The sequence below is a fragment of the Lissotriton helveticus genome, chromosome 1_1 (genome assembly GCF_964261635.1).
Source record: "Lissotriton helveticus chromosome 1_1, aLisHel1.1, whole genome shotgun sequence".
NCBI classification, from domain to species: domain Eukaryota; kingdom Metazoa; phylum Chordata; class Amphibia; order Caudata; family Salamandridae; genus Lissotriton; species Lissotriton helveticus.
Genome location: NC_136057.1, coordinates 1,710,931,029 through 1,710,955,317, shown reverse-complemented (window position 1 = coordinate 1,710,955,317; position 24,289 = coordinate 1,710,931,029). Strand labels below are relative to the sequence as shown.

General features: G+C 49.9%; 1 protein-coding gene across 2 annotated transcripts in view; it reads right to left on the bottom strand.

The window, feature by feature from the left end:
* RBMS2 (RNA binding motif single stranded interacting protein 2) overlaps positions 1–24,289 on the bottom strand; it is a 257,679-nt gene that overhangs the window by 75,129 nt on the left and 158,261 nt on the right. For both annotated transcript variants that reach the window (XM_078689107.1, XM_078689108.1), the window contains exons 3-4: positions 9,171–9,229; positions 2,154–2,245 (exon numbers count right to left, since the gene is read on the bottom strand). In XM_078689107.1, coding sequence (XP_078545233.1) covers positions 2,154–2,245; positions 9,171–9,229 — 151 coding nt within the window. The remainder of the gene's footprint in view (positions 1–2,153; positions 2,246–9,170; positions 9,230–24,289) is intronic.

Sequence of the window (24,289 nt, the reverse complement as noted above, 5' to 3'; positions counted from 1 at the left end):
TCAAAGGTAACCTCACGCTAGCCGACTCCGTTAAATCCCTGGGCTTCACCCTAGACCCCAAACTAACCCTGACAAACCACATTAAGAACTCGGTGAAAAGCGCATTCTTCAACCTCAGACTTTTGAACAAAATTAAACCTTACATTCCCAACAAGGACCTCAAACTAGCCACGCAATCTCTAGTTCTATCAAGACTGGACTATGGGAACTCAATCCTAACAGGCATCCCCAAATCGCACCTGGCACCACTAAAAACAACACTTCACGCGGCAGTGAGACTGATCACAGGCTGCAAAAAATATGACCACATCTCCCCGGCACTCAAAGAACTCGAATGGCTCCCTGCGGAAATGCGAAGTACCTTCAGAACGGCCTGCCTAACCCACAAGGCCCTCCACACCGGCAAACCGGAATACCTGGCTAACAAGCTCAAAAAAGCAGGCCAAGCCAGAAATTTGAGAAGCTCTAATTCCTTGCTGCTCATCCTACCAAAAACCAGAAGGAAGAGAACTGCGGACTGCTCTTTCTCAGGAAATGCCCCCAAAATATGGAACGCCATCCCCCCGCACATCAGAACTATACCGTCCTATGCAGAATTCAAGAGCCAACTTAAATCCTTGTGCCTTATCCGCTCCCTTGGTTATGGATACCTTGGAGCTGCAAACGTCTCAGAATCCATGCGGTAATGCTGAATCCAGTACCAAGAAGCCCTGCTGTCCGAACTTTTCTTCTTTCCAAATTGTCTCTCGCTGATTGCTTTTATTGGGTTTGTTTCATGTTGTTCTCTTTTTCATGCCCTCTACTGTGAAGCGCTCTGATACCTTCGGGTCTTGTTAGCGCTAAAGAAAACTTCTAAATAAATAAATAAATAAATAAACTGGTGGTTTTCTCATCTGAGACTGGGAACAAGCCTTGGCGCTTGAAACGCTTTGCTGCCATGACAGAAGTGCAAGAAGTGCAAGAAAAACTGCTGGCTAACCGCGCTAGGAGAGTTGTCGATGTCTCACTGACTGGAAGGCCTACACATGACAAAGCTGACTGAAGAATTTGTATATTGGATGTCAAGGAACCATGGCAGTCCAAGAGCCTGGAGATATCTGCGGCCCAGCATGCTTTGAGAAAACGGCAAAAACTACTGAAAATAAAGTGCCTTGGGCTTGGTCGTGAAGCTGCAGACAATACTCTTTTGAAGCTGAGCAGTATATCTGACAGTGGCGGCTCCTTCAGTAAGGCGTAGGAGAGTCTCCCCACTGCCCTGCAAGCAGTGTAAAAAGGAAAACGAATAGGATAATAACTAATGTTATTATGGTTTTCGTTTTTCTTCCTGCTCATGGTGGGGTGGGCAGGTCTGGCCAGTGCAAGGAGCAGGGGATGAATGTAAAGCACACGCTAAAACACGCATGACGGTTTGACCAGCCCAAGAGGGCCTGGTGAGGAACTTGCAAAGCCTCCAAGTCCCTGTCTGAGCACCAAACCACGGCGCTCAGACCAATCACAATACTGCTTAAGGCAGCATTGTGATTGGACAGGGGTTCTGGGAGGCTCAGAGCTTCCTGTTGCAGTGAGGAGACGAAACAGAGGCGGCAGCACCCGGCAGCATTCAGGTAAGTGTTTTTTTTTAATTTTTTCATTCACCTCTTTGCTCCCCCCGCCCCACCACCCGTGCTTAGTAGCGCCTGCTACTGATGTCTGATTGAAAATCTGATACTCATAACGTCAGCCTTGATTCTAGAGTGAAATACCTGAAATCTTGTTGGTGTTGGATGAGGAAGGGGTGTTTTATGGACACAGGAACGAGCACACAAAGGCACATAAATGCACCAAATGGATATTTAATTCCCCCTCAAATCATAGTAAAGATACATCACATACCGCAAGCTCTTCTTCAGCCAAAAGCGTACTTTTAGAAGACATTAACTTATTTTTGCAGATACCGAAATATAGGCCTTCGCCTCAGACCCTCAATCTTCGTGCACAACTGAGCTGTTGTCTGCACCCACACCAAACCTCGGGTGGAGCCAGGCTCCTGCTGCTCACCAGCTGTATTCGAGCTGCCCTCCATCAATCCTGAGGTGCTGGAAAGCCACCCTGACTCCTAAGATGCAGCAGAACCTCCTTCTGCCCCTCTGGTCCTCATAGAACTAGAAACTCACCTTGGCCATCTGTGCCTGCACACCAGTTGCCTTCAGAGAGGTCACCGCCTTCTGCGCGGCTGCTGGACTGTCGAAGTCTACAAATCCATAGCCTGAAAAATATAAGAAAGGGCACTGAGAGGAGGCAGGCATGGAGCACATCACCAACTTGGCCTTGGGCAATTCACCAAGCTATCCTGGTCCTACGTGCTTCTGCACCTATCCCTTTGAGACACAGTTTTACCACCCTGGGAAGGATGAAAGACTCAGCTGGCACTGGTGCAGCAAGGTCAGCTGGTACCCGGTGCGGAGCATTTGTTGTCACCCCCCGCCCACATAGAAATTATTAAAATAAGGAAAAAATAGATAGTTACACATAATTTTGCCATTTTGTCACCCCCTCAGTGCCAATTTGTCACCTTCCTCAGTGATGACACCCGGGGCGGCCCGCACCCACCGCACCCCCCTTCCTACACCACTGTCAGCTGGTCCAACTGAGGTTTCATTTACCCTATCCTCTTCGGGTCACATACAGGCAGGCATCTGCAGCAGATTGATGCCTCAACCTACCTTTGTCCAGCCACCCTTGTCGGAGACCTCTGCCCTGTCCCAGCTCCATATCTGCCTCTCAATAAGGCAGCCACAGAGGAAGGAAGGAAGAAAGAAAGAGCGAGAAAGAAAGAAGAGAGAGCGAGAGAGACAGAGAGAGAGAAGTAGAATAAAGGGGACGGTGACCAGAGTAGATGCAAGGACATGCAGGGCGGGACTCTTCGACTACAGAGAGGCACCAGACTGCATGTCCTAGAAAGAATAGTTGGAAGCTGTCAATTCGCTTCAGGAGGAACAAGTCTCTGCATCGGCTGGGAGAGTGGAGGAGAACGGGCAAGTGACAAAAAAAGAAGCTGAAAACAGATAAGACGATGCCACGTTACGAGAGAGTTAAGAGCAAGGCAGAAGTGAGAGGGGTGAGACAGTTAAACAGTCATGGGGTTCAAAACCAGAAAGAGAACATTTTTTTTAAATATCAGGGCAGAAAGGCAACAGTTGGTGCACACGTAAAATAAGGAAAACAGATTATACAATAAATCCAAGATTTGAAATACATTTTTAAAAAGGTAGGGGCAAACAAGTAGGCAAGTGTGTAGAAATAAAAAGGCAAAAGCTACAAATATGCAAACAAGCAGGCACTGGTGCAGAAAGAAACAGATACCAATGTACAAATTAGGACTTCTGGTTTGATTTAGGATTAACCCTCGCACCCACTGAGCAATAGATTGCAGGGTCTCCTTCTTAAGCTCAAAACTGGATTTTAAGGAGGTCACTGGTGATTGTACACTTTCTATTTCATAATTAGCACAAGTACCCCCAGCTCTTTCCACCCAGTTGTCTATTTCAGTCCCATGTAAACAGTGCCAAAGGAAACATCTCCTAACCAGATGCGGAAACTTCTCCTAAGCAGATGCTGAAAAAAGACTCAGAGGAGGGGTATGTGTCCCCGGTGCATTGTAGGTTTCAAGAAACATACACAAGTCTTTCAACGCATGTCTGAAAGCGAAAGCAAAAGGCAGTGAAAACAAATGCGAGTTGCAATAGTTCAAACCCAACACGAGATGGCAGTAGAGTGCGCTGCTCGAGATATACAGCATAACAAGACGCAAATCTATGGTCACAGGTGACTTCCTTTTCGGAAAGTGGGGGTGGGGGGAAGTGAGGGAGGGGGTATTCAAAGTTGTTTACCCCGCGCTGCGCCCCCAGGACAGCACTTTCTGTCATTCAAAATTACTACTTTTCAACCCTTCCTAAAAATACTTCGGGAATTTAACTTTAACTTTACCCAAAATATTCCAGGATTGTAGTTAAGAATATTAAATGAGCCTCCTTGAATATTTGGGAGAAAGCCCTCCTGCCGCTGTGTGAGAACGACAAGAAGAAACTGCTCTTCCTTCATTGGATGAAACCAGCAGTGATGGCACAAAAATGAAGGCATTTCTTTTTCAAATAATCTTATTGACGAAATTTGATTAACAATCACCCGCAGTCCCAATATTTACGCAGGAGTAAAAAAACCTAGAATTGACAGTACTCTGGGAGCTGTTAATGTGTTTCTTTTACTGCAACAGGAGTTTGAGTGGAAACTGCAACGCACCTTTGCTCTGGACACTGTGATTATGTTGCAGAGGCTAGGGGCATTTAGACGGAGAAAGCAGAGGTGGACATGGAGTAACCACCCGTTAGTATCTACCTCTCCCTCTATTGTTTTCTTGTGGACACTGAAACTCAGGATGTTATGTAGCTCACTCGATGCCCATTTATACAGTGTTTCTATCTTACAGTTTAGAAGCCTAAACCAACAATTTTGATAGTATTCTATATGTGAAGATTGTCTTTTTAATTGACATTTTGCTTTCTTTATTGTTTTCCAAATCACCTGGTTATGCTTTGTTTAACTCTAAATGATGACACTGTAATCTGCAATCCCCTCAAATCACGTGCGGCTTCCAACACTACTCAACAGTTTAAAGTGCAGTGGTAATGATTAGCAACAACCAGGATTGTACGAGGAAGGGCTACTGCCCCTCTAGGGGAGTGGGGAGAGCGGGCTTCTTGGAAAAAGAACATCTGATGTCTAAAGCGAGACACTGAGTGACAGGGAATCAAGACAACGAGAGATCCATAACCAGAGGTCCTCTCACGCTCTAGGGTGGGTGGAGTCAGGCAGATTCTACAATAAGGCCACTGTAGAGAGCTGCGTAACTAACAGCACCACCACACATGGCCACAAGAGGGCACCAGGTTGAAGCAATAGGCTAGTGTAAAGGGAGTTTCCCAGTGCACAGATTTCTGTTACCCAAGAGTTCACCAACAAGCGCATGCGCTCGACGAGTGACCCAAAAGTCCATCTGTGTCAATGCGGCCAGTTTGTGAAGGATGTCTATGAGAACAACTACTGCAGAAGACAGCTGTTTTTATGTGAGATCATGGGAGCAGCTTTGGACAAATAAAAGCAGCACCTTGAGATGTGTTGTGTCCTAGAATAACACACTGAAAACAATTCCAGATGGCCTGGCAGTTTGGGATGGACTGTTCACATGAGGATCAGGGTCACTACGGATCTGCTTTTAAGGCAGGCCTCGGTCTAGAGTAGTGGAATGCTACCCGGATTGATCATCAGTAGTTTAGACTTTCTACCAGGATTCCTCCCATCACCTTTTGTGCATTTGATGTCATGCTCTAAGTGGCCACGGGTGTGCACAGACACTGGGGTCCCTTCTTTGCTTGCTGTGGCACAGGTTTCAAGCTGTATTTCAAAGACGAGTCTTAATAAGGGCCCTAGCCGGTCTGAGGTTGCATGTGTTGCCTTCTGCAGGGGGCCTCGCTTGGAAGTCCAGGATGCTTTGTTTCCATGAGAGCAGGGTCAGTACTGATTGGCATAAAGGTGGCATCTGTCTAGAGTGGCAGGCTGGGTGAAAAACGATGGGCTGGAATGCTCCCCAGGGTGACTATCAATGGTTCAGACTATTTGCATGCATTCCCCTTAAAATCTTTAGAGTGTTTAAAGTGGCTTAGGAAGTACTGTGGAGAATCAAACGATTCCAAAAACAGCTCAAAATTATACCTTGAAACTCTCAAAGTAGAATTCCTCCTCATCCCCTCGGGTTATGTGATCCATATTTTCCTATCTACGAATTTTTCTATCTATGAATAATGGGAGTCTGAGAAGAATTCAACTGATTGTTGTATATCATCCTCACTCTGACTATGAGCATCCATGAAGTACGGCACTCCTGCACGTAATTTACCAAACCTCTGCTAGGATTGCCATTATTGTGTGTATTTGGCACAGTTCTCCTGTGCAATGGAGAACTGTGCCATTTGAAATCTGGCAAGGAGCCACGGCTTTCCACAAAACTTAAGAGTGAAGCATCAAGAAGGCACAGCAGCAGGGTACAATAGTTGCAGGTACCAACTGAACGCATGGCTATTCTACACATCCTTTGTTTGAAAAAGATACACAAACTACGAAGTTTGAATAACCAGGATGCTGTCCTGAAGAAGGGACCAGTCCTATGACGGTTATCCAAGTATGCCGAAACAAGTCTGCAAAAAGTGCAACTGCAAAAAGGGCATGCATGGTCTTTAGCTTGCCGCTTGTGTTTTGATCTTTGGTTGGGAGGCATTAATAAAGAATTGGTTTTTTCCAACCACACACAATTTTAATTAAGGCCCCAGAGTATCACAAAGGAAACAACACACATTGACACAGAGTAATGTGCCCTCCTGATTAGCAGACTGGGCATGCAGAGGACAGTTGTAACCACAGATGCTTCCCAGGGCTAGACAGGGAACTTTGTGATGAAGCATGCCACATAAGTGGGTAAGGAGGTCAGATGCACCCAGGGTAATCCCAACAGAGGGTGTGGTAACCTATGTGCAGGAGTGTTACACTTCACGTATGTCATCCATCATTTCATATCTGATAGACTTCTAGCTCCAGATTCCTTGCCTTAGAATTTCCCCAGGCATCAGGCTGGATCTGGATGCATTTTTGTGAGCAGTACCCCTGCGTGCCTGTAGGTGACACGGATTGGCTCCACGCCCGAAGTCAGTGCTGTCTGCGACAGAATTGACATTGCAGTACCTATATAGGTGCCACCCAGGTGCTCCAAAGTTAGTTCTTTTCACACCAGCCACCGCTGATCCAGAGATGAGCTTCTCCTCGGTCACTTTTTGACAGGCCTTTCTTTGACGTTTTATGTGTCGAGAAGGTCCTTCTGAGATCAGACCATATAGAAAGCCGCTTGTAGACCCATTATTGCCCTTCCCCGATGAACCCACATCAAACCCCAACCCAGGCAACTTCACTGGCTCTTTGTAGAGTAGAGATGTCAAATCAAGCTGCTGACCCACACACATATGGCTCTACACAACCAAGAACCTAACCACTCCCTGAATTTCCACCAACCATCGAGAAGACTACACTCTGCCTCCCTCTGACTTGCCGACATCTGTTGAAGTAGAGGCGGAGGACGTGCCTTCTCCCACATCGCAGCAAAGACCTGCAACAAACTCCCCACACAGCTCAGGACCATCACCTCCCTTTCAGAATTTCGAATGGCCCTGGCTTTTCAAATAAGTCTCTTGGACCTGCAAACGCGCCTGAGTACCCTATCAAATGATTAGCTGTGCTTTATAAATCATGATTGATTGATTGATTGAGTCTATCCTGACAAAGTAGTGCTTCACATTCAGGCCTCCTTTCTGCCGAAGGTAGTCACTCCTTTTCAAGGAAACCAATCCATCACCTTGCCTACTTTTTTCCTTCGCCACACCCCTCTAAGGAAGAGGAGTTACTCCACTGTCTGGACCCAAAAAAGAGCATTGTTATTCTACCTTGAATGAACAAAAGAGTTCTGGGTGGACGAACACCTCTTCGTGGGGTATGTTGGTGCAAAGATAGGTCGGGCAGTGCAGAAGCGGACAATCTCCATATCTGCTACGCATTGGCCAAGAAGCAATCTCCTGAAGGCTTGAGGTCTCATTCCACCAGAGCTAAAGCTGAGATCACTGCATTAGCACGCAGAGTTCCGGTCCTGGACATTTGCCAGGCTGCAATGTGGGCGTCTCTGCACACGTTTACCAAACACTACTGCCTGGACAGTCAGGTCCACAGGGATGGGCACTTTGTCATCTGAAATTAGTTCGCAGACCCTCCTCCGGGCATGGTATTGCTTGAGTATCTATTCTAAGGTAAGGAATCTGCAGCTTGAAGTCTCCATCAGATGAACAAGTTACGTACCTTCAGTAATATCTTATCTGGTAGAGACTATATCTAGCCACAGATTCCTTTTTGACTTATCCATCCTCCCCGCTATGCGAACAGATGACCCCTTTGAGGGCCCTAGTTTTGACACACTAGTGGTCAGTGTTCTTCATGGCTCCACACTTCTGGCGCGGAAAGTCGTGAAAAGAAACTGACATCAGAGCACCTGGGTGGCACCTATATAGGTATTTTAGCGTCACTTCTGGGGTGGATGACACCGATAACGGATGCGGAGCCGATCCACGGCACCTACTGACGTACAGGGAACTGCTCAGGAAAAATCTACCGGATCTAATAAGACAACTGGAAAATTTCTACGGTAAGGAACCTGCAACTAGATTGGTGTTACAGGAAGTAAGTAACTTGTTTGTTCATCTGGGAGTGTCTTCCCAGAGATCGAGGACCTTATACCAGAGGACAGGAAATGCACTGATTATACAGAGGTCCTGATTGCAAGGTAAAAATAATTGTTGCCCCATAATTCTTTTTCCTACAGTGTCATTTTTGGTGAGCAGTGTTCTAACGCTGTACTTCAAGGTCAACTTTTTTTAGTTAGTAGCTCACTGAGAGTCTGTAAACACGAAATTAAGCGCAATAAAGCTGGGGTCTGATTACACATTCCGAGGTGCACACAAATTGAGTTTGGGCCCAGTTTTCCCCATGCTCCTCCTTCCAGATATTATGGGGGAGCAATTCGTGCTTCCAGATATTATGGGGGAGCAATTAGTGACGGGAAAAAGGTCGGATAGTGGAATTGTGTAGTTTAAATACTCCAAGAATCTAAAATGTCAAGTCAAGCCCCATTTGATTTTGAAACTTAAACTGAGGATGTTAAAGCGCCCAAGGTAACACAGCGAGCATTCAGTGACATTATTCCCTCTGAGTTTTTACTCTCCCACGAGACTCTGGGTGAGCCAGTTATTGCTCTAGGCCCCTTGATGGGAACAAGTGCAGACGTACCATGAAATAAAGACATGCTTGGCAATGATGATGCCAAATGGGAAAGGAGCAAAGAGGTGGTAGTGGGTTATGAACAGCATTCAAAGGAAACGGGAGATGAACCAGAGAATGAGAGACTCAAAGAGACTGCAGGAGTTGAAGGGATAGTGACAAGGAGCAGCAGGAAGAGAGACGTAAAAGGACACTGGGCGCTTGCTGATGAGGTCATCACAGTGGGACACAGCGGAGCGTCAGAAAAGACTGATTTCATCACCCACCTTTGCATTTATTGGTCGTCTTGTCTAGTATGGCCTTTGTGGAGACGATCTTCCCGTACCTGGAAACAGAGAAGCAGAAAGTCCATCAGCAGAGACAGGGGGAAACAGGGCATGGGGGATAATGACAGGGTGGGAGCCAGGAAGAGTAGTGCGGTAGGGTGGGAAATGGGGTGAGGACCTGAACAAGGCGGGAGAAAGGCCGCATATATCAGCTGTGTTGCTCCATTCACAATCTCCTCCTCGCCCCCACCCACCACCACCATACATGGTTCTTAACAAATAGAATCCCTGCTTGCTACACGGCACAGGATGCCCTTTATCACCCTGCCTGCTTTCACTTTATGCCTGAGCTGGAACAAGGGGCGAGGCACCTGTTCTCCCACACTCAACATTTTCTTTGCTGTACTCAAACGTGCAGCTATTTAAAGAATTCAGAGCCCATTCAGCCTGTCGTTTCAGAGCATGCTACTATACAAGGAATTCAGGGCTCAGGCTCGCCCTCATATATACTGGGGATCCAAGGTCCAAACTGCCTGCTCATCCCAAACAAGCTCCTCTACAGGGAATCCCGGGTCCAGCCACATGTCCCTCTAAAGCATGTCGCAATTTATACTGGGAAGCCAGGGTCCAATCTGCCTGCCCTCCCAAGAACAAACAATAGAGATACAGAAACCCAGGGCCAAGCAGCCCCCCCTTCCCAAGCATGAACCACACATATAAGGGAATGGAGGGCCCAAGTAGCCTGTCCCTCCCAAGTTTAAACCTTAGAGATGAAGAGAAACTAGGGCTCAAGTAGCCTCTCCCTCCCAAGTACAAACTATAGAGACAGGGCCCAAGCAGCCTGCCCCTCACAAGTACAACCCGTAGAGGTGCAGGGAAGACAGGGCCCAAGCAGCCTGTCCCTCCCAAGTACAAACCATAGAGACAGGGCCCAAGCAGCCTGTCCCTCCCAAGTACAAATCATAGAGGTGCAGGGACCACAGGGCCCACGCATTAAAGTACAAACCACAGAGATGCAGAGAATCCAGGGCTCAAGCAGCCTGTCCCTCCCAAGCATGAACCACACATATACAGGGAAGACAGGGGCCAAGCAGACTGTCCCTCTCAAGTACAAACCATTGAGGTGCAGGAAACCAGGGCCCAAGCAGTCTGTCCCTCCCACGTACAAACCATAGAGACGCAGGAAAACCAGGGCCCAAGGATCCTGTCCCTTCCAAGTACAAACCATAGAGGTGCAGGGAAGAAAGGGCTGAAGCAGCAAAGTACAAAACATAGAGATACAGAGAATCCTGGGCCAAAGCAGCCTGTTTCTCCCAAGTACAAACCATGCAGGGAAATCAGGGCCCAAGCAGCCTTTCCCTCCCAAGTACAAACCAAAGAGGCGGGCCCAAGCAGCCTGTCCCTCCCAAGTACAAACCAAAGAGACGGGCCCAAGCAGCCTGTCCCTCCCAAGTACACACCATAGAGATGCAGGGAAACCAGGGCCCAAGCAGCAAAGTACAAACCACAGAGATGCAGAGAATCCAGGGCCCAAGCAGCCTGTTCCTCCCAAGCATGAACCACACATATACAGGGAAGACAAGGGCCAAGCAGCCTGTCCCTCCCAAGTACAAACCCTAGAGAATGCGGGAAACCAGGGCACAAGCAGTCTGCCCCTCCCAAGTACAAACCCTAGAGAATGCGGGAAACCAGGGCCCAAGCATCCTGTCCCTCCCAAGTACAAACCAAAGAGGTGCAGGGAAGACAGGGCTGAAGAAGCAAAAGTACAAATCATGGAGATACAGAGAATCCTGGGCCAAAGCAGCCTGTCCCTCCCAAGTACAAACCATAGAGACGGGCCCAAGCAGCCTCTCCCACCCAAGTACACCCCATTGAGATGGGGCCCAAGCTGTCTGTCCCTCCCAAGTACAAACCATAGAGATGCAGTGAAACCAGGGCCGAAGCAGTCTGTCCCTCCCAAGTACAAACCGTAGAGGTGCAGGGAAGACCGGGCTGATGCAGCAAAGTACAAACCATAGAGATACAGAGAATCCTGGGCCAAAGCAGCCTGCCCCTCCCATGTAAAAACCATAGATATGCAGGGAAACCAGGGCCAAGCAGTCTCTCCCTTCCAAGTACAAACCATAGAGACGGGGCCCAAGCAGCCTGTACTTCCCGAATACAAACCATAGAGATGCAGGGAGACCAGGGCCCAAGCAGCCTCTCCCTCCCTAGTACAAACCTAATAGGCGGGGCCCAGGCAGGCAGTCCCTCCCAAATACAAACCCTAGAGATGCAGGGAAAGTAGGGCCCAAGCAGTCTGTCCCCCCCCCCAAGTGCAAACCATAGAGATGTAGGGAAACCAGGGCCAAAGCAACCTCTCCCTCCCGAACACCAACCATAGAGACATGGCCTGAGTAGCTTGTCCCTCCCAAGTACAAACCATAGGAAATCAGGGAAACCAGGGCCCAAGCAGCCTCTCACTCCCAAGTACAAACCACAGAAATGGGCCCAAGCATCCTGTCCCTTCCAGGTACAAACTATAGAGGTACAGGGAAGACGGGGTCCAAGTAGCAAAGTACAAACCATAGAGATACAGAGAATCCTGGGCCAAAGCAGCCTGCCCCTCCCAAGTAAAAACCATAGATATGCTGGGAAACCAGGGCCAAGCAGTCTCTCCCTTCCAAGTACAAACCATAGAGACGGGGCCCAAGCAGCCTGTACTTCCCGAATACAAACCATAGAGATGCAGGGAGACCAGGGCCCAAGCAGCCTCTCCCTCCCTAGTACAAACCATATAGGCGGGGCCCAGGCAGGCTGTCCCTCCCAAATACAAATCCTAGAGATGCAGGAATAGTAGGGCCCAAGCAGTCTGTCCCCCCCAAGTGCAAACCATAGAGATGTAGGGAAACCAGGGCCAAAGCAACCTCTCCCTCCCGAATACCAACCATAGAGACATGGCCTGAGTAGCTTGTCCCTCCCAAGTACAAACCATAGGAAATCAGGGAAACCAGGGCCCAAGCAGCCTCTCCCTCCCAAGTACAAACCACAGAAATGGGCCCAAGCATCCTGTCCCTTCCAGGTACAAACTATAGAGGTGCAGGGAAGACGGGGTCCAAGTAGTAAAGTACAAACCATAGAGATACTGGGAAACCAGGGCACAATCACTCTGTCCCTCCCAAAAACCCACCATAGAGATGCAGGGAAACCAGGGCCCAAGCAGGCTCTCCCTCCCAAGTACAAACCATTGAGACGCAGGGAAACCAGGGCCCAAGCAGTCTGTCCCTCCCAATTACAAACCATAGAGATGCAGGGAAAACGGGGCACAAGCAGCCTCTACCTCCCAAGTACAAACCATGGAGCGAGGCCCAAGCAGCCTGTCCCTCCCAAGTACAAACCATAGAGATGCAGGGAAACCAGGGCCCAAGCAGCCTTTCCCTCCCTAGTACAAACCATATAGGCGGGCCCCAGGCAGGCTGTCCCTCCCAAATACAAACCCTAGAGATGCAGGGAAAGTAGGGCCCAAGCAGTCTGTCCCCCCCAAGTGCAAACCATAGAGATGTAGGGAAACCAGGGCCAAAGCAACCTCTCCCTCCCGAATACCAACCATAGAGACATGGCCCGAGTAGCTTGTCCCTCCCAAGTACAAACCATAGGAAATCAGGGAAACCAGGGCCCAAGCAGCCTCTCCCTCCTAAGTACAAACCACAAGAATGGGCCCAAGCATCCTGTCCCTTCCAGGTACAAACCATAGAGGTGCAGGGAAGACAGGGCTGAAGCAGCAAATTACAAACCATAGAGATACAGAGAATCCTGGGCCAAAGCAGCCCGTCCCTCCCAAGTACAAACCGTAGAGATGCAGGGAAACCAGGGCCCAGACAACCTCTCCCTCTCAAATAGAAACCATAGAGACATGGCCTGAGTAGCTTTTCCCTCCCAAGTACAAACCATAGAGATAGAGGGAAACCAGTGCCCAAGCAACCTCTCCTTCCCAAGTACAAATCATAGAGACAGGGCCCAAGCAGCCTGTCCCTCCCATTTACAAACTATAGAGGTGAAGGGAAGACAGGGCCCAACCAGCATGTACCTCCCAGTTAGAAACCATAGAGATGTAGGGAAGCCAGGGCCCAAGCATCCCTCCCCTTCCAAGCATGAAACGTACGCATGCATGGAAGCAGGGCCCAAGTGGCCTGTCCCTCCCAGTAGTGTGGCTGAGCACAGGGGCGTTGCTTAGTCAGTTAGATTTGGGTGGTGTGGAACAGAGATTTCCCAACCATCACTGCCAATGAAATGGCAAAATGGATGAAAATAGTATTACATTTAAAAACTTCAGTGCTCCACATAAGAGCCATCCATCCAGTCCTTTGTTTATTCTTGGCCTATTTTGTGTAAGAGAGATGAGGCGAGCGGGTGTTTACAAGCTCAGCAAAATTTCATAGAGACATGTATCTGTGCTATGAGGGCTGCTAATCCGAGTGGAAACTCGACCACAGACACTGCTTGCCCGACTGGAAGCCCCTGGACCCAAATATACACACCAGAATTCATTTATTAGCGTGGTGTCATTCCCCAAACACACCCTGGAGCTAAGCCCTTGACTGGGCATCCCGGATTTGCAGGCACAGTCTCGGTTTTCACCATCTGTCACAGCAAATGTCAGTAAATGTAGCGTCGGTCCCCGGTTTCAGAGCAGGTACACTAACACAGTGGGGGGCGCGTTGTGTGTATTCCAGTGCAGGGTTAGTTAGAATCCCTGATCAGAAAGCAATATAATTAACACATAGAATAAGTTGGTAAGAGCTGTGTATTCTGTGCCACTTGCTCGATGCTAAATTGAAGGCCCACGTCTGCATCTGTGGAATGTTCCGGTTTTCAAAATCTAGTCACCTTACCTCCCCAGCCAGAGCTATGCTGATGGTGGGAAGCCAGGGGTCCAGATACCTTGTAACACCCCCTCCCAGCTTCTTCCAACCCTCCCAGCATGAACCATACAGACAGGGAAGCCAGGGGTCCAACCTGTACCCGCCCCCAATCAACCCCAAGCATGACACACACAGACTGGGAAGCCGGGGTCCATAATGTCCCCCAACCAACCCCGAAGCATGAACAATACAGACAGGGAAGCCAGGTGTCCACGCACCTTGGAACACCCGACACCCCCACCTTCATCCAAACCTCCCAACATTAACCACACAGACAGGGAAGCTTGGGGTCCAATCTTTAGCCCTCCCAGCATAAACCATATGGACAGGGAAGCCAGGGGTCCACGCACCTTGCAACACCCCCTCCCCACCTTCAACCAACCCCCAAGCATGAACCATCCAGGCAGGGAAGCCAGGGGTCCAGGCACCTTGCAACACCCCCTCCCCACCTTCAACTTACCCCCAAGCATGAACCATCCAGACAGGGAAGCCAGGGGTCCACGCACCTTGCAACACCCCCTCCCCACCTTCAACCAACCCCCAAGCATGAACCATCCAGACAGGGAAGACAGGGAAGCCAGGGGTCCAGGCACCTTGCAACACCCCCTCCCCACCTTCAACTAACCCCCAAGCATGAACCATCCAGACAGGGAAGCCAGGGGTCCACGCACCTTGCAACACCCCCTCCCCACCTTCAACCAACCCCCAAGCATGAACCATCCAGACAGGGAAGACAGGGAAGCCAGGGGTCCAGGCACCTTGCAACACCCCCTCCCCACCTTCAACCAACCCCCAAGCATGAACCATCCAGACAGGGAAGACAGGGAAGCCAGGGGTCCACGCACCTTGCAACACCCCCTCCCCACCTTCAACCAACCCCCAAGCATGAACCATCCAGACAGGGAAGCCAGGGGTCCACGCACCTTGCAACACCCCCTCCCCACCTTCAACTAACCCCCAAGCATGAACCATTCAGACAGGGAAGCCAGGGGTCCACGCACCTTGCAACACCCCTCCCCACCTTCAACCAACCCCCAAGCATTAACCACACAGACAGGGAAGCCAGGGGTCCAGCCTGCCCCCGCCCCCTCCTGTGGTACAGTCGCGGCACAGCTCCCCCCTCACAGAGGCAGGCTCGGTACTGGCAGTGCTGCTCAGCGTCTCAGGGCTCGGCTCTTCCTGACTCTCCGCTCTCGGTTTAAGGCTATTTTGGGCGCTCCCTGGGGTGTGGGACTCTGTGTCTTCCTGTTCAAAGGCTGCTGCTCATCGTGACACCGAGGGAGGCTCGAGGCGGCTGGAGCTCTGGACACAGGGCGGGCTGCTGCAGGGCTGCGTGACAAGCAACAGGCAAACACACGGTGCAAGCACACAGACCACGAGTTACACGTGGACTCTCCCGCACACTGTCACAAGAAAACAACGCCACAACTAGAGACCGTGGTACACACAAACAGACGGTACGCACAGATACACAGAGGAACAATAAAGGGACAGATTTATGCAGTGCTTAATTTGAAGAAAAAGAAAAAAATAAGTGCCAGGGCCCTCGTCACGCGATCACTGCAGTGTGCATCTCCTATTCACCCCTGCCAGCGCTGCCAATGACAGTACCAACACAACCATTAGCTATCACACTGCTACAAGTGTGACAATTCATACTATTCAAGGCACCAAAGCCAGAAGAATGGCTTGGGTGGCAGGTATAAGTCATTTTAATGTATATAGAATTAATAAACAACTATCATTGGGCTCATCTCTAAATTAGATAGACAGGGCCACCATGTGGCAGGTTGTCATAAGTGCCAGTGTTGACAATGAAGTGCCAGTGCTAAGCACCGGAAACCACCAGCTCAAATTAAGCACTGGTTATGCACACATATTTACACACACAGGGCCACTGAGGCCAAAGCCTGCAAAGCATGGATAACTGACAGCTATGTTGCGTAACAAACACACAGGTAGAGAGAAAGCAACAAACACGCTCACACATCGTACCCATGCAAACACACAAACACGGACAATTATAGATTCTGCGGTGTACACACAAAGGGAGAAATACAAGGACCCACAGAAGAAGATGTAGAGAGGGTCATACACGCCAGAGAGTGACTGGTGTACACAGAATCAACCTCAGAGACACACACATGCCATACAAACACACTCATGGAAAAGAGACGTAACATTCAAAGACCTCTCCAGTAACACTTCCCGGTCACCGGCTCAGTCTTTACCCTGCAATGAAGAACACAATTGTTGGATTCTTGGTTGTAGTCACACCTTTCTGTCTCCCAGCTAAGGAGAACAAGACCTCTGACCTCCTGGTTGGAGTCACTGCTCTCCCCCACGCAGCTTCACCATTAATGATCTGCCTCTAGCACCATCTTGAGCTTCAGGTAGGTGTTCGAGGCCCTCTTCCACCCGCAGGCTCCTCCCTGTGTCTCATCCCTGGTGGTCTACTGGAAGAGCACCCTGCTCTTCTGCTATTCCACTCTGTTCTGTGTCTTTTTGTCTCTTTGACTTTTATCTGCTTTTCTCTCTTTGCCTTTTTATTCTTTTGCCTCTTTTCATTTATTTCTATTCTGCCTCTTTCTCATCTCCCCGCTCCTGCTTCCCGCGCTACCCGCCCCTGCTGCCTCTCCAGTGTGTCGCCCCCACCTCCCAGCTGACCACCCTCCCTTAACCCCTAGTTATTGGGGGCGTGCCGTGCCAAAGGCAAGCCCATCTGTGCCCGTCCGCGACCCGACCGCAACCAGCGCCTGGGACTCTGGTCCCACGACCCCCCACTACGACCCCAGCACTCTCCACACACTCAACCCCGGACGCAAAAAAAACTGCCAGCCCTTGACGCCGAACAACACCCGGGTCCCAATCTCCCGCCAACACTGCTGCCGCACCTTCACCCACATCCGGACCCAGGCAGCCACCCCCATCTCACCGGACCCCACTGCACACAAGCCACTGAGAAGCATCCTCCTCAACGTACAAGCCCAGCACAGACATGCTGTAGAAATATGGGACATCCTTAACACCCACTCGCCCGACGTCACATTCCTAACAGAGACCTGAACCCGCTCCAGTTCTGCACCTGACATAGCAATCGCTATCCCTGACGGATACAAGATCCCGAGGAAAGATCGCCCCAACCTCCCAGGAGGAGGCCTCGCCATCACCCCCAAAAGTTCCCTCCGACTCACAACAACCAACTCGGATGACGCCTCGCCCCTCATGGAACACATCTACTTCCAGATCCAGCCCAACCTCAGAACGAAATTCAGTGAACACTCGCCTGTAGAACTCCCGGACCCCGCACCCCCTTCACCAACGTCATTGCAGACCGCATCGCACCCCACACCTTCGCCTCTACGGACTACATACTTCTTGGAGACCTAAACTTCCACCTACACAAACAGAGTGATCCCAACACCACCACCCTCCTGGAGAACCTCACCAACATAGGACTGCAGCAACTTGTCTCCACCCCCACGCACACAGCAGGACACACACTCGACCCTATCTTCGCCAGAGGAAACAACATTCGCTTCAACCACACCACGGAACTGCTCTGGACAGACCACCATTTCATCTATTTCTCCTTCACGAAACCCACCGCACAGAAGCGCATGCTCCGCTCCCACGCAGAAGATGGAACAAAGTCTCCGAAGAACACCTCACCTCAGCGCTCACCTGCACTCCTCCCCCAACTACAACAGATGCCAACACAGCGGCAAGCAACCTCCACCAATATATTGCCAACTGCGCCATAACTCTCGCCCCGCTCCAGAACACCATGAAACGACAGAACAAGAAAGCCAACTGATTTACCATGGGCCTCTGAGAATCCGAGTGCTCCTGCCGATGACTCAAGAAGACGTTGAGAAACAGCAAAACCCTGGAAGCACACTTCACCTACAAAGCAGCCATCACGGCATACCACCAACTCATCAAATCAACAAAGAGAAACTTCATCCAAGACAGAATCCTTTCCAATGCCCACAATTCCAAGGAACTCTTCGCCGTCATACAAAAATTTGCCAGGCCACCAGCAAAACAACCAATGTCTCTCCCTCCCAAGACCTCTGCAATAAACTCAGCTCCTTCTTTCACCTCAAGATCAAGACGCTCAACGAAAACTTCGACGACCAAGACCACGGCACCGCCTCAACTCCCTCCCCCAGCGATGCCAATCAACAGACCCTTCTCACCTGGACCCCTCGCACCACAGAAGACTCCTTAAAAACAATGAAGAGCATCCACTGCAGAGCACCTACTGACCCCTGCCCACCGCACATCTTCCACAGGGGGGAAACATCCTTTACAACAAAACTTTTACAACGCAGTGCTTTTACAACACAGGTTTTACAACGAAAACCATTACAACGCATTGCGCTGGGGGGCGCTCTAGGATAGGGAATAGATTTTATTTACTATCCAACACCTTCCCTAGTGTCCACGGGGACTGGAGTTGGAATAGTAAATTAAACTATTCACTATCCAGCACCCCAAAGCGCTATGCGTTGTAAAGGTTTGCGTTGTAAAAACTGCGTTGTAACAGCATGCGTGGTAAAAGCATGCGTTGTAACGTCATACATCCTCCACAGGGCCACCACTGCTATCGCACCTAAGCTATGCTGAACTATCAACTGCTCCCTCAAGAACGCCATATTCCCCGATTACTGGAAACGCGGTTAAGTCAACCCCCTCCTAAAGAAGCCCTCTGCAGACCCTACAGATCTCAAGAACTTCAGGCCGATCTCACTTCTCTCTTTCACCGCCAAAGTCATCGAAAAGTCTGTTAACTACCAGCTAGCACACTTTATAGAAACCAACAGCATTCTAGACACCTCTTGATCCAGATTCCGCAGCAACTACAGCACCGAGACTGCCCTCATCGCCGCCACGGTCGACATCTGTGCCCTCCTTGACCAAGGCCACATGGCAGCCCTCATCCTCCTGGAATTTATCCAGAAAAGGGGGTGGTGATGAACAGAGTGTCTGAATTAAGCAGACCACTCTTACCCAGTCCAAAGATCAGGGCTTGATCCATCACCGTTATTTAGCTCACTGCCCCATCCCAGCTCAGAACCTGGCTATATGCAAATTAGTCTGTCCCTGGCCCAGTGCATCATGGGAACAGGGCAGACCAAACTATCAAGCCAATTCTTCACCAGAAAGGAGACAAGCTTCCGGGGACCGGTTTCTGCCATTCCAGGCCTCGTCGGCCCGGCTTGCTTGAATCCTGATGGAGCAGTGAGCAAGGGACTCATGTCTGAGTATACCCTTCCACGCTTATGGTGGACAAAATGATTCAGAAAAGGGGGTGGTGATGAACAGAATGTCTGAATTAAGCAGACCACTCTTACCCAGTCCAAAGATCAGGGCTTGATCCATCACCGTTATTTAGCTCACTGCCCCATCCCAGCTCAGAACCTGGCTATATGCAAATTAGTCTGTCCCTGGCCCAGTGCATCATGGGAACAGGGCAGACCAAACTACCAAGCCAATTCTTCACCAGAAAGGAGACAAGCTTCCGGGGACCGGTTTCTGCCTTTCCAGGCGTCGTCGGCCCGGCTTGCTTGAATCCTGATGGAGCAGTGAGCAAGGGACTCATGTCTGAGTATACCCTTCCACGCTTATGGTGGACAAAATGATTCAGAAAAGGGGGTGGTGATGAACAGAGTGTCTGAATTAAGCAGACCACTCTTACCCAGTCCAAAGATCAGGGCTTGATCCATCACCGTTATTTAGCTCACTGCCCCATCCCAGCTCAGAACCTGGTTATATGCAAATTAGTCTGTCCCTGGCCCAGTGCATCATGGGAACAGGGCAGACCAAACTACCAAGCCAATTCTTCACCAGAAAGGAGACAAGCTTCCGGGGACCGGTTTCTGCCATTCCAGGCGTCGTCGGCCCGGCTTGCTTGAATCCTGATGGAGCAGTGAGCAAGGGACTCATGTCTGAGTATACCCTTCCATGCACTGGGACAGGAACAGACTAATTTGCATGTAGCCAGGTTCTGAGCTGGGATGGTGCAGTGAGCTAAAAAACGGTGATGGATCAAGCCCTGATCTTTGGACTGGGTAAGAGTGGTCTGCTTAATTCAGACACTCTGTTCATCACCACCCCCTTTTCTGAATCATTTTGTCCACCATAAGCGTGGAAGGGTATACTCAGATGTGAGTCCCTTGCTCATTGCACCATCAGGATTCAAGCAAGCCGGGCCGACGACGGCTGAAATGCCAGAAACCGGTCCCCGGAAGCTTGTTTCCTTCCCAGTATAAGAATTGGCTTGGTAGTTTGGTTTGCCCTGTTCCCATCATGCACTGGGACAGGAACAGACTAATTTGCATGTAGCCAGGTTCTGAGCTGGGATGGTGCAGTGAGCTAAAAAACGGTGATGGATCAAGCCCTGATCTTTGGACTGGGTAAGAGTGGTCTGCTTAATTCAGACACTCTGTTCATCACCACCCCCTTTTCTGAATCATCCTGGAATTTATCAGCAGCTTTTGACACAGTCTCCCACCGTACACTAGCCACCAGGCTCCACAACACCAGCATCCGAGGAACAGCCTTAGACTGGATACAATCCTTCCTCTCAGGCAGAACACAGAGAATAAGACTTCCGCCCTTCCTCTCAGAACTGACAGAGATCAGATACGGAGTACCCCAAGGATCCTTCCTTAGCTCCACACTCTTCATGGCCCCCATCATCAGAAACGACAGACTCAACATTGTCTCCTACACCGATGACACCCAGCTCATCCTCTCCCTCACCAAGGAACCCTACACCACGAGGCGCAATTTCCAAGAGGGGATGAATGTCGTCGTAACCTGGATAAGGAACAGCTGCCTGAAGCTCAACTCGGAGAGCATAGAAGTCCTCATCCTCAGCTCCACCCCCTCCACATGGGACAACACCTGGTGGCCCTCAGAACACCCCCCCCCCCCACCCCAACGGACCATGCACGCAACCTCAGCATCATACTCAACTCTTTACTCACCATGAATCGCCAGATCAACGCCGTATCCTCCACAAGCTTCAACACCCTCTGTATACTTCGCAAGACTTTCAAGTGGATCCACCAGACTCAAGGAAAACCGTAACTCATGCAGTCATCACCAACAAGCTGGACCACGGAAACGCTTGCTACGCCGGAAACAACAAAAAAAACTCCTCCTCAAACTCCAGACCATCCAGGACGCCGCAGCCAGACCTATCCTCGACATCCCAAGACATGACCACATCACCCAACACTTCTGTGACCTCACCTGGCTCCCCGTCGAAAGAAGAATAACCTTCACGCTGCTCACACATGCCCACAAAGCCCTCCACAACACAAGACCCAATACCTCAACAAACGAATCTCCTTCCACGTCCCCAAGAGAAACCTCCACTCAGCCGACCACGCCCTAGCCACCATCCCTTGTTTCTATAGGGCCAGAGCAGGTGGTAGATTCTTCTCCTACCTTGTAGCCAAGACCTGGAACGAACTCCCCCTTCACCTCCAACGAAGCCCGACACTGCACCAGTTCAGAAAGAACCTCAAGACCTGGCTCTTCGAATGACCCCAACTGAGTTGCTAACACCCTCTCCCTCAGTGCCTTCAGACCATCACAGGTGAGTAGTGCGCTCTACAAACCTTACTTGATTGATCAATTGTGCGTAAACCACAAGTTGAATCTACACTCTGGCGCTGTGCCTTGATGGCCTGGCCATGGCACTGAAGTAGCCATGGCCCCCGTTTGGGGACATTATCTTATCCCCGATAGAGCTCCGCTCTCCCTGCTCGAGCTACTGAGCTCCCCTGGGCACCTGTGCCCGGCTGCCTGCTGCCTACACGGTTCACAATGTAGGTGTAGTGGATCGGTGAGTTGTGAGGGGACTTCCAATTTCAGGCAGGTATTTCTGTGTCTCAAGGGCCCAGAGAAACTTTTCTACATGAATGCAGATGCCTCTGGGTCCTAAAGGATCAAAAATGGAGGTGTGAAGGTAAGTAGGTCTCAAGCAGCTCTTCCAAGCCCTGTTTCTACTGCGTTTCGTGCTTTCCTTGGACACCTCCAAACCTTCTCCAATGCTTGTGAGGAACAGGGGAATCCTCTTCAGCTCTGATTTGTGGCATTTAATCACACACAGAGCAGCACCGCCTCTTCATGCCTTACCCACCCGACTCCAAGAGCGTCATCTTCTCACCCGCAGTCTGACCTCAGCAAACCTTAGCAGAGTCTCAGTCAACAAACCACTTCCTAACCCACAAATCTTTTCGGTTACCTGGGCCGCTTCGTAAGACTAATGTACATTTTACCATGTAAGAAAGACCACTCGCTAAAAACAAGAGTCCCAACACCCAACAGCCAATAAACTAACTGCTGACAACTTTTGCATATTTCAATTTTTTTAAACATTCTGTAGTTATTACATTCTGATAACCAACCTATCAAAACAATACTTCAGCAAGCGTTCTGTGTACGTATCCAATGAAACCATATAGCATATTTATTAAACCAAAGTAAGGCACTTAAGGAAGAAGAGTTGTTTGAATATTTTTCAACTCACTTAACCCCTGAGACTCATGCCACTCCCAGGTCTTTGCAGACTCCATTTTTGGGGCATTTGCTACTTCAACAAGTCATGTATATCCACCAGTTTATCCCATACAATATTCACCACACTGCTGTCTCCATTACATTTGACTCTAAGTTAGCCAACGCGGACTCCCTCTGCTTCAATTGTCCCCGGTGCCAGAATGAGGTTAAATGCCTTCGTGGGTTGATGGTCTGAAAATGGCATGCCCACCTGCCCCCTCCTAAAAAGACTAACTGGCTCCACTTGGAACAAGGGTCAATTGACAAATCTTAAGGCCGGCCTACAACTGCCGTCCGGGAGGTCCTCTAAGAACCCACCTTTGGATTCAGGCGTGGCTACTGTGACCTCATTTTGGCCTTTGATACCTCGAAGCATCAAAGGCACCCTCTCCTTTCTTCCCGAGAGATATGAAAATGTTCAGCTTAACATAGCTACTGTGCCAGGATCCTGTATCCCTCTCAATCTCTTCTCTGTGGCGGGGATCCCCTCCATCTGCTGATGGTTTGTGCCAAGGGATGAGTAAACTCGCCATGGTGGTGTTATGAGTGAAATGGTACATAAAATCAAAACTCTCTCTTTTCCTCTTGTCTCCCACTTTGGGAACTTAACAAAAACGTAAGGAAGCAAAATACGGATTGGAGCTTTCTATTTTCAACTGCAGTCCTCCAAAACATCCATCACGTGAGGTGAAGTTCAATAAAGTTCACGGCAGCCATCTCACCAGACAACCCAGAAGGCACCTTCTGTGGATGCAGGAACACAAATATTGGCAGCCTGTAAACACAGCTACCCAGACACATTCTGTGTATGTGACGCACAGGCTAGCACACACAAACACTCACGGATGCACCGAGACGGCCGCGCGTGCACTCTTGTGTGCAAACCATGTACACTAGCAAAACAAACGAGAAAGGCGGTAGGTCTATAATAACAGTCGGAAGAGTACACTCCCATCTGGGCGCGCGGCTGCTCTGTGTGACGCAGAGACAAAATATGGAGACGTCATTACGTCAGCTATCCGGATGTAACCCTGAAAGTTCTAATTTGGCAGGAGGTCCGTTAGGGACACCACTCCTTGGACCTACGCTGCTAACAGGGAAGACCTGCCCAGCTGAGCAGAGAGCTTAGTACAGCTGGGCTTGGTTCTAGCTTTAACAAAATGTCGAAGCCGTGTGTGAAGTGTCCAGTTGTCACAAGAGCACCCTTGGAGCATTAAACTCCACATCAGAGAGAGCTGGAGAGCAGTCGCCAGAAGTGAGCTGGCCGGAAGCTTCCGGACAGTCTGGGCTGCCTGCTCTTTCCGGTGCTCAGCCCGGGCAGGGCTTCCTGCGCAGCACAGGAGGAAGGAACAGGGTGTACTCCAGGGGACAGTCCAAGAGCGAAAGAGAGACAGCCGTTAAATTTAAAATGCACCCCCCCCCCCTCTCTGAATACTCGGCTTAAACATTTAAAGATCCGGCTCTTTTTGAAGAGTGGGCGTCAACAAACGCAATACCACTAAAACAGAAAGTGTATAAAGCAGGCCCCTGTCGTGCAGAAGACCCCCCCTCCCCCGGGTGTCTCCAATCCAAATAAAGCATACAAATATATGAGGTAACCAGTCTCAGTGGAACACGAATAACCAGTGGCATAATGCA